The sequence below is a fragment of the Rissa tridactyla genome, chromosome 3 (genome assembly GCF_028500815.1).
Source record: "Rissa tridactyla isolate bRisTri1 chromosome 3, bRisTri1.patW.cur.20221130, whole genome shotgun sequence".
In the NCBI taxonomy this organism is placed as follows: Eukaryota; Metazoa; Chordata; class Aves; order Charadriiformes; family Laridae; genus Rissa; species Rissa tridactyla.
Window position 1 is genome coordinate 16,375,532 of NC_071468.1, and position 11,263 is coordinate 16,386,794.

General features: G+C 39.9%; 1 protein-coding gene across 8 annotated transcripts in view; it reads left to right on the forward strand.

Moving 5' to 3' along the window:
* ENAH (ENAH actin regulator) overlaps positions 1–10,731 on the forward strand; it is a 100,147-nt gene extending 89,416 nt beyond the window's left edge. For all 8 annotated transcript variants that reach the window (XM_054194538.1, XM_054194540.1, XM_054194542.1 and 5 more), the window contains 3 exons: positions 3,609–3,687; positions 6,418–6,475; positions 7,716–10,731. In XM_054194538.1, the coding sequence (XP_054050513.1) occupies positions 3,609–3,687; positions 6,418–6,475; positions 7,716–7,753 (175 nt within the window). In that variant the 3' untranslated portion in view covers positions 7,754–10,731. The remainder of the gene's footprint in view (positions 1–3,608; positions 3,688–6,417; positions 6,476–7,715) is intronic.
* Positions 10,732–11,263: the final 532 nt, after the last annotated feature.

An 11,263-nucleotide genomic window follows, 5' to 3' on the forward strand; every position in this document is an offset into this window, starting at 1 on the left:
ACAGGTAAACGTGTTACAGAGCCCCTCAGAATTACTGGGTCAGATTCCAGCTTTGTTTTTCATGAAGGCAGTCATTGTGGTGACTACTTAATCTTTTGTATGAAAAGTTCCCCTTCTAGCTACTTACCTTGGGTGGTGTATTCTGCATGTTGGCATGAATAAAATCTTTATCTTGCATGCTTGATTTAAGGTGTTCTAGGGCCTATTGAGGTTGCCTCACTCAGCTGTTAGGCAATGCTATGAAAAACCACACGGGAGAGCTCTTTAGCCACTTAAGGTTCCAATGGTTGGGATGTTTCATTTACTAAATTTCAACACTTAGTATATTACTTAATGGCAACTGCAGTCACCATTAATGTTTCTTCTGAGCAAGCCGAAGAAGGAAAAAAGGATAATTTGGGGGGGAAGAAAGCTAGAATTGCCCGAGATTAAAAATTATCTAGTTCACAAATTACAGTCTTTCATATTTGACTGAATGAAGACTGTCTTGAATTTTGGAAAGCAAAAATGGAATACGTTCTTAAGAATGAGTGGTAGAGTTTATAAACAGGGTTTCCTGTTGAGCTCTTTGTAGATAGCGAGAGTATATGGCATATGATTGGTAAAGCTGTCTTTTTTTATTCTAAAGATCTGAAGTAAAAGAAACAAGACAGTCTAGCTGGGGAGAGCTATTCTTTAAAATTTCATTAAAATATTAGTCATAAGTAATTTTATTAAAATATTGAAGTATATTCTTGTTTGGGTTCTTCCATTAAGGCGTGTAGTAGGTCTTTGTTATCGCTTCTCAGGAATTGCATTTGGGAGGACACTAATTCTTTTTTCAGTCACATTGGTTATATGTTGTAATGCCATAATGTGTATGGGAACAAAGTGATTGTGAGTGGAAATGGTCAGAACCTATACATGGAGAAACTGAAAAACTCAAGCTATCCTACTTGGAGTAAGTCAGTGTTCACAGTTTCAGGTGTAAACTGCAAGTAACAGTTTAAATATCGGGTATGCGATGAAGTAGCAATTGCCAAAGATGTCATCTTGATGAATGTTTCTGAGCCAGGAATTCTTTCACAAGGTACTAAGCACTATCAGTATCTAAAGAGTTCTGTAAAAGATCTCAAACTGTGGTTTGTCTTCATAGCATTAGCGCACGCTGTAGACCTTTTGGTGGTTACAAGGTGAATTCTATTTTCCAGCTTCTTCAACTATCAAGTTATTGAATATTTTATCTTCTGTCTTACTCGGTGGATCGTGTATTTCATTTCGGTGTGTTTCACGCAATAATAACAACGTCAGCAATTTCTCTCTTGGAACTGAGGTTTAGATTCTGTAAATAGCTGTAGCGACAGACTGTTGTGATCCCAAGGGGAGAACCAAGCTGGTGTAACAGCACAGGATGTTCCTGCACCTCTGCTTTGATGCACAGTCCTGCAGCAATGGGACACTTATACATTCCTTTCTGCTGACTCGTTCTGCATGGTTAATTACTGGCAGTTTTTCCCCTAAATAGATACCACTAGGCTTAACATAACTAACTTGCCAGTGCACAGAAATGATCATGAAGGGGTAAAACAGTTGTTGAGAGGTTTCTACCACCTGCAGAGGAGTTACTGCCTTTGAAAAGATGGATGGGCTCAGGTGTACCAATTTAAAATGTCCTGTCACCAGATAGCTTGATAGCTACGAGAGTATATGAAGGTTTTCATGAATTTTTTGAATGTGCTAGGCTCTCCAGTGACACAGACATGCCCTGTTACAGGTTAGGGGGAGATAAAATAGGCAACTCTTCTGTCCCATATTGATTATTAACATTTTTCATGCTGGAAACCTACAAGAGGTGAAAGTATCTGCTGGAGAGCACAAACCTGAGAAAGTTTCTCTAATATCAAAATGACTTTTTAGTGTGGATGCCCTTTTCTGTTGGGAGTCACATTTTGAGTGCTTTGCTTCAGTTAGCAAATCAGAAAATAGTCCATTCAGGTTATAAAAGTCATCAAGACAATCCCGTATGAGGGTCATTCTGCTCATACTGAACAAAGACAGTGTAATCAGACAATGGAAGCTGAAAGTAGTGGTTTTGTAAAAGCAAAGAAAGAAATATGTTTATAGGTTCACTATTCTTTTCCTTCTGAGTGAGAACAGAGCTTTTTTTTTTTGTTAGCTAAATTAAAAATACACAGATAAATGGAAAACAATAAGGCAATGGATGTACTGCTGGTGTACCTCACACATTTGGCTTTATCCTGAAAAAAAAGATAGATTTTTATACTGTGTATTTGGGAGAAGATAAAGTGCAAAACTCTGTTTTTCCTGCTGTTTGCTCTTTTTGTTCCTGGCCACCTTCCATTGTAATAAATAAGGCTGCACCTTCAGGTAATAAATCCAGAAAAATGCAGTGTTTAATGAATTCCTCCTATGTAAGAATTTGGAAGCGAGATCCTGAGTTTAGGCCAGGCTTTTTTGTTCAGTGATGCCGCATACAAGGACAATGAAATAGGACCCAGTTTAACCTACTAATACTGTGCCCTTCCTTAATGTTAGCATTTTGTGATAATTCTAAACAGCGGGGAAACCTCTTGACATGCTAAAATTGCTGACAGTTCAACAGCGTCTTTTCGGCTTAACATTTTGTACAGTAATGGCGAGAGGATGTTAGCCAAGGTGTAAAAAGTAATTAAGAACTTCCCTCCCTCTTTCTCCCACCCCATCCATCCATCCATCCCTGCTTTGGAGAACCATTTCTGTATTCCCGCTGTTAGCATCTAGGTTCTGTCTCTGCTCATAGCTGTAGGTATACAAGGCCCTGTGGAAGCGTAGTAAGTTCATGAGTCTGAGTTATGCCTTGTATAAGCAGGAGGGGGTCAGAAAAGAGAAGTGAGAAGGCAGAGGACTCCCTTCTTCTGCAACATGTCTTAAAAATGCAAGGTGATCCCAGAAAGCAAGTTTTTGATGTCTTAGAGTATTACATAAGCAAACATTGAACATGACATAGTCCAAAACACTATAACTTCCTCTCAAGTATTATCTTATAAATCTTGCTGCTCTTACAATATTTGCTTTCAGTAGCTTTAGAAAGCAAGTCATAGAATAATTTAGGTTGGAAGGGAGTTAGATGAGGTTGCTCAGCCATGTCCTGTCAAATGTTGAAAATCTGCCAGATTGATTCCACAGCATTTATGCAGTTACAGCATCAACATGTAGTCATTAGTTAGTGGGAGTGTTTCTTTGAGAGGACCTCTTTTGAAATGAGTAAGCAGCTGAAAAGGGAGAAGGGAAAGTATTTGACATTGGAAGGCGTTCAGCTTTTCATGCCTGTTATGAAAAAAACACTGACAGTGAAATCTGTCCGCTACTTGAAAAGTTCTTGGTTTGAACTAATAACTCTTATGGTAATTTGTATTTCCAGTGTGTGGAAAATGTTCTTGGTTGTTGCTTTCTATTCTGTGTGGAATTTGGGTCTGCCTGACTTTCCCACCCTCCCACTCCCAACATATTTTTTTTCATTCTGATTCTTTACTGGTTTTGGTAGACGAATGTTGGCAAGTTTGATGGGGAAGTCCTATGTATCCTGTAATGAGTGAACAGTAATTCATGGATGTGTTTTTGTACTGCAGACCAAAATCTACACCAACGGGGCAACCCAGTGCCAATGGAGTACAGTCAGAAGGTCTAGATTATGACAGATTGAAGCAGGTATGTATATAATGCTTTGAATAGAAAACTTGGGTATAAGGACTTGTAGCTGTCCAATACCAGTTTATAACTGTTTTGTTAACTAGTTCTGAACTAAAATAATGATTTATTAATTATTAGTCGTTTTTCCCCAGACATGTTTCAGTATTTAAGAGCTTTAACTTGTAGGATGCTTTTGCATTAGGCGGCACACGCAAGATGGTGTTGATACTATGGATGGAACTGGGAAACTGGTTTGCCTGGAAAACCTTTCCTTCTCTTCTCTCTACTCAAACAAGCAAACAAACAAACAACAAGCCCTCAGAGCATTTCTAGCAGAACAAGTATCACCATGTTTTAGATCGGATGTGAGCACCCGTGGTCATGAGTTTGGTGATGAAAGAACATGCAGTGATACCACCTTTTGTGCAGCTATCCTGGCTAAGAGCAGAGGAGAGTTTTGTGGGAAGAAGGCAGCAGCCGCCTGCTGTTAGATGAGGAAAAGACGTTATGGGATGCTTTGGAAATTGTTTGGTAACAGTTACCTGTAGGTGACAGGCCTTCGTGAAGTACATTTGCCAAACAGACCAACCTGTGCAACCAGAGGCTCAGTAAGGGATGTCTTGTGGCTTGTGTGAAGGCAGGAGCTGTCATTTAAGAGTATTGATGATCTGCAGACTGAGCAGACATTGCATGCTCCTAAAAACAGGAGTCCCCAGCGGAGCAAGTGAGTGTCAGGTATTTGTTGTCCTCTGACCCTTGAGAAGTCCCCTGTTGCTGAGGAAGCCCTAAGGTGGCAGGTGCCTTAGGTGGCAGTCTTGAGGACATGTGGTATGGTGGAGGTAGCTGGTCTGCTGATGGCTTGGGCAAAAGCAGTAGTGCGCTTTCTCAGTGCCAGTCTGAGTTGTGTGGTATGGGGAGTCATGTTTGAGGTCTTAGCACCGTGTTTTGGCCATATTTGTCTGTGCTGAGCTAGTGGAAGCTCCTTTTCTTGGGGAGCATGTTGAGATGGTTCTAGTTACTTTTCTGGCAGGTACTGAGTACGCAGTGTATTGTGGGTGTGATCTGCCTCTTTTTCCAGGCAAGGCTCTGCTGAAGCCAGATCCCTGTCCTTAAAAAGGGGAGTGATGTGCTTGCTATTGCAGGGGAATTGTGAGTTGAATTGTGGAGTTGGAGGTGAGGGATCTTCCTCAAGAACTATTTGGATCAGTGGTCCCTGAGTGGGGAGGGAGGTTCGTGGGCCGGGGAGCTGGGGGCACCTCAGCGGTTGCTTCTAGAGTGGAGGGGTCCAGCTTGGTGGTTGGTTCTAGAGCAGAGGGGTCAGATCAGTGGTTGGTTCTAGGCAGGTGGGGTGGTGCCCTAGCTCAGTGTTTGGTCCTAGAGCTGAGGGGTCAGATCGGTGGATGGCTCTAGAGCAGGGGTCCCAGCTCAGTGCATTGTTCTGGAGCAGAGGGCCCAGCTCAGCCATTTCCAGAGTCTGTTCTAGCTCAGTTGTTGGTTCTAGAGTGGGTTGTGGCCTATGGGCCACAAGTTCAAGGGGTGCTCCTGTTTTGTCATCTCATGAGGATTTGTGGTACTCTTGCTAAAGCTTCTATGAAATGCTGGTGATGACAGTAGTCTGGCTGCTTTCTTTTTTTCTTCTGTGTGTGGTTTTTTTTTTTTTTCCCCTGGGTTGCTTTTTTTTTCTTCTCTGTGGTTCTTTTGAGTTGAAGGCACAGAGGATGGGGATCCTATCACCCCATAAAGCACAGCTCTCCCGAGTTTCCAGCACGCTGTCGCTCACTGCCTCTGTTAAGATTCTTTTCTCCGGAGGCACAACCATCTCACACTCTATTTCTACTGGATACGTGGCAGGATCTTACTTGCTGCTGCCCTTCCCAGCAACTGGTGGCCATGCTCCTGCTCCAGGGCTTCTTGCCACTTGTCCAAGAGTCCTGTCTAACACTTGGCGCATTGGGAGACCTACCTTGGCAGCTTTTGTACATGCTCTTATGCCAGGAATGACTTCAGGCAGGGAAGTGTGTCCGTGTTTGTGTCTTCCACCAACAGCTCATAAAGGACTCAACAAGCGTAGAGTACACTGGAGTAATTGCACGCTCCGTTGCAAACAGCATGCTAACCCCAAAGCTGAAACAGAAACAGCTGAAATCTGGATAAGTTTTCTGCTGACTACAGATTTGGCCAGGAGGTGACAGTCTCCCCTGCAGAAACAGACACTACCCCTCATTCTACTTTTAAAAACCTTGCCACCAAATCACCAGTTAATATCACTTAGATGAAAGGATGGAGAAAACAGCAAGCGGGGGGCAGCACTTCACTCCATCACCTTCATTCCCAAGTATTCCACTTTGGCAACTGGGAATACATTGATAACTCGATTCCCTGCCCCCCCCTTTTTTTTTTCTTTGAATATTTCCTTGGCTGGCATTTTTTAGTTAGGTACTTTTTTTGCATTCCTAACTTCAGCATGTCCCTTCTCCTCTCGTAAGTTCTACAAGAATCAATTTGTAGGACTTCTGCAGAAGGCTGTTTGGTTTTTGTGGGTTTTTTTTCATTGTACCTGCATTAAGAATGTTTTAGGGATGCATTAGGTTTGGGGAATTAACTTGGAAGATAAAGGCTGGGTTACAGATTTCAGAAGGGTTAAAGGTTGGAAGAATTTCAGATTTCTCTCTGCAGAAAACTACTGGTGGCAAAACTAGTCCGTTCATGTTGCAAAACTAACCTACTATTTATGCTCTGACACCATAGGACATTTTAGATGAAATGAGGAAGGAGTTAACGAAATTAAAGGAAGAACTCATTGAAGGTAGGTATCAGTCTGCTGCTGTTGTTCAGTCTTGCAGTAAGTAGCTACAATTGCACAGCAATGTAAATATAACATGTTTCTAAGCCAGAGAATATTGGTAAAGTAGCTTTGTTGTTAGTCTGGTCGCATATTGCCATTTGTGCCAGACCTGTTCTGATCGATGTGCTTGTATGTTTTATCTCCTGTGCTTTTTTGTTTTAATAGCACATTGACACCAAATAGCGTCTTGTAAAAGTGGTTGAAGGGATGTTGTATTTGAGTGATTTGCAGTTATCCTTGTATCACGTGGTGTTAGGTGGGTTATTTTTAAATAACCCAGAGCTTCTGAGGTGCATAGTTCAAAACTCGGTAATATTCAGACTAGGATTGTGCTCTCAGTCTTTTCCTCTTTGGTCTGTAACGTAAGAATCAAAGAAAAGAACTCTGTCAATTTTTATTTTTATTTTAACAGAAGATATTTTACTGTGTAGTCTTCTGTAAGTAAGGGAAATTATTGAGAAAGAATAATCTTAAAGGTCCACCAGTCAAGAAATAAATAAAATTCTGTTTTTAGCGCTGTGTGTACTTTTTTGCTTTGTGGAAAGTACCAACATAAAGTACGGAACAAAACCAAAAAAAATTAATATAATTTAGTGATGGTTTTTGTCAGAGTTAGGTTGATGGTTGGACTAGATGATCTGAAAGGTCCCTTTCAACCTAGGCAATTCTGTCATTCTATATTAAACTGATACCACTGCTGGTAAAATATATGTCATCTACTGATGTCATAGAAAAAAGAGCCGGCTGGTTTTGGGCTGCAGAGAATGCAGTGCTTTGCCCTGTATTTTGGCTCTGCTGTGTACCGCAGCCTTTTAGAACAGTGCGATGCAAACAAGGGAGGGCACTGAGGCTGCTCTTAAACCAAAAAAAAATAAAATAAATGAACCCACACATATACTCCTTGATAACCCCAGGGGTATAGTGATTGTCATCAGATAAGGTCATAGACTTGATGGAGAAGCAGAATGTAAAAATAAGACTTTAACAAAAATTTTACAGTAGGAAAAAGGGTACTGCCTGGTTGAGAATGACACTTGTCTGAAGTCACATGCAGCTATCTTACGTATAGGTTATTCATGTTCCAAGACTGTTGGAGCAGGGGCAGCCTTCTTTAAGGGGTCAGTTGTGTATTCTTGACTTTCTGCCTTGACTTTGTTTGATTTGTTAATTTCTCTCTCTCTCTCTCTCTCTCTCTCTCTAGCTATCAGGCAGGAGCTCAGCAAGTCGAATACTGCATAGAAAGACTAGTACTAAGCCGATGTGACTCTTTAACTTGGTATAAAACTGACTACGTTTTGTGAGCTGTTAGAAGAAAACGGAGACAGACACTTGGAAGGAGGGAGAAACAACCTATTCTGAAAAGCTTCAGACACATCACTCTGGTGATATGCTATTCCCCTCCTAGTTTGCAGCTTTTTTCTGACCTTTACAGCAGGGTGGAAAAGACTCTTAAAGTTACTGTAACGATTATGCAGAAATTCCTACACCTATCAGACAAGATCACAGTGCTTTGAAGTCTACTCATGTCAAAATAAAATTGCACATGTTTCAGAATTTGTTGTTAAGACAAAAAAAAAACAGGGAAAAGCTTGGGAAGGCTTTTCAGAGAGGTTTTCTTTATTAATGAAGGAGTTAGCAAGTTATACTGTTGTACTTCAAATGTATCTCAGGTTTGTCTTCCTATCATATCTGATATTTCCATGAATAATTTAAAAGATCAGATGTGTAGAAGTTCAGTTCACAAAACATGGAGCAATTAGAAACGCGTGCTTTTAAAGGGCAATATTTGTAAGTGAATGACCTAGACAGTGCTGACATATCAAGATTTTGGAATTTTATGATAGGAAGCCTCTCTAGTTAGCCTTCATGCAATTTTATAGGAAAACTAAAAAAGCAAATACAGTCCAGAGTTTAAAGATGTAGATGCCTTCCTACATTGTTACGATGCTTTACCAAATCTAAGACTTCTACATAATGCGAATCAGCAGTCAAATGTAAATCATTAGTATGTTGTAGATTTACAGTAGATTTTGGGGCTTTTTTTAGATTTATGCATGTGGACATTTTTGTAATGTAACACAACACAGCCAGCTTTTTAATTAAAAGAAAAATTGCATGTCACAGAGTAGCCTTTTCATTTGTAAGGCTTAATTTATGCCCAGAAAGAGGCGGGATGAGGGAGGGGGAAGGTGACACATTTTTATTACTTTCTACACTTTTTCTTCATCTTACATGCATGTGTAATAATGAGGAAAATGTGACTTTTACCAGTAACCATGTTAATGGAACCAGGTACTTAATGCTTTTGTATCTTTTTTCAGTTTTCTATTTGAAATTCAGTAATACTTCCATAATGGTTCTGAAACTCCCATGTGAACCTAACTCATTTCTCGGTGAGAGAACAAACATGTAGGCATCTGAATTACTGAGGATGCAGCTGTGTAAGTGCGTTGTCCTTTACCTTTTTACCATGACCCTCTGCTTTGCTCTTTTCTGAGATTCCTTTTTTGATTGTTTAATGAAACAGGACAGCAGTTAGTTAGCTTAGAACGATGGAGCATCAGGTCACAGTAAATGTCCCCTTCTCCTCCTAATTTATCTGCCACGCTTCTTCCAAAAGACTCAAAACCAACAAAAAAAACCCCACAGCTCCACACAACCCAAAGCCTGACAAACAGCAGTGGTATGCCATTGGTTTCGGTCAAGGATCTGAGAATCGTTTTTAGGGGAGATGCTACCTTTGTGTTTCCCAGGGGTTTCAAATTTTATGCTTATAAGTTTTTATTTTTTTAATTTTTTTTTAATGTGGTACAGTTCAGTGGAATAGAAATTCTGTGAATTGCATCTGTAATGCTTTGGACAAAGAATATGGATCAAAATCTTCCCTTTTGTTTTGCACTGTCAATTTTTCTGAGCCGTAACAGTGCCGTGTTTGCTTTGGGATCTGTGCTGACCCAGAAGAAAAGTTTACTGACAACTTTTGGAGAGATTAATGCTTCAGCTTAAAAGTATACGCAGCTCCATTGGTAGGGCAAATGCTTTCAACAACATACTGTCTGAAGTGCTGAACACCAAAGCAAAACAGCACTTACAGCTTTGGAAAGGCTTCAATGGGAAATTTTTCTCCAAATGTTTCCTGTTCCTATAGGTTCAAATTCTAAGGGAAGACTACAGTGGAGATATTGCCTAACTCCATTTATTAACCATTTTTTAAAAACAAAAACGTTTTTCTGCATGCATTTATTGAAGGCATTAAAAAAAAAATCCGTAGTAAGCTTGTCAAGTACTGTTTTTCTCAAAACAAGAGGAGGCATTTTCATCTTTGTTGATGTAACTTTTTGTTTTACATGGACTTTTTGAGCATTAAGGAAGTTTACCCTTGTCAGAAATCATACTTGATTTGTTTCTAGGAGAGTTCAGGAGTAGCATAGTGGAATAGCGTGAATGGGTGTAAGTGGTCCAAAATTTAAGGCTGAACTACTAGATTGTGCAAGGAACTGGTTTATGCACTAAACGTTTTGTGCCTTGGTCTACAATTAACATGATTTCTGTTTAAAAGAAAAAGGAACAGATGTCGTCTTTTGTGCTGCTTCTACATACATACTTTCTGTAATCCCAAACTGCCGAATTGGTTCTTTCCAGAAAATTGGATCGAATTAAAGATTACTGTAGACATTTCCTGTCCTACTGACAGTTGCACCGTTTCCAGAGATTTCAGTATTGAAAATGAACTGCAGAAGCTAAGATTATTTTGCTTACTGGTAACGAAGTTCTTTAAAAAAACCATATTGTGGTGGTTCTGTGCTTTTGTACAATGGATGTCTTAAGCTGAGGGCAGTTTAAGGGATCCTTTCTAATGCCAGGAAGGCGTTGCTTTCCTCAACACTGTGATCTGACCTGTGATAAACCTGTACTATAGACAAGTGGCTACCAAGTCAACCGCAAACCAACTGAATGTAAAAATCTTAGTGCTGGTGCTGAAATCTCTTCAGATAGTCATAATGATTTCCAGTTCATTGTTTTAAAAAGTTATCGACCATCAAGTGTCAATCAAAGACTGAAGATGATCACTAATGAATGTTGACTTTTCGTGCATTTAGGTTTACCTTCTTTTTAGTTCCTCAGTTCATTCTCTGCTATTTTTATCATATTGTGTCATTTAAAATTTCTTACATGCTAACGTTTTGTTTGAGCGAATGAAATAAAATTGCAATATATACGTGTTGCCACCAGTTATTTCTGGAACTTCGTAGAAGACTCTCCGAGGCGTACTACTCAAATTCCCAAAATTCTTAATGACTGTGATCATTCCTTACTCCTTGATTCCACCCTTCCTTTCTGTTTCTCCATCAGAAGATTCAGTAGAGAAAAGCGAAGACTTACCTTACCAAGAATGTAACTGCAGGGACTGTGTGACATCCATGAGCGGTAACTGCTGTACATAAATTCAAATCCATTTAAAATGTATGATTTGATTTACGTTCTCAGACGGCATACATTTCGGTCTCTGTATCCACGGAGAACTTGGGACAGAGGGAGAGGGAAAAACTGGGGGAAAAATAATTGCAGTTAGTCCGACTTTTTCCTCTTGCTGCTTTTATGTTCATGACTTATTTTCAATACTGGTAATAAAGAAAACCTACCATGAAAGATTAATATAGCTTTCTATACACTAAGGACAGTTCTGCTCAATTTGTCTTACAGCCGAATATTGAGTGTAGCTGTTTAAATGTCCTTGACTTAGCATCC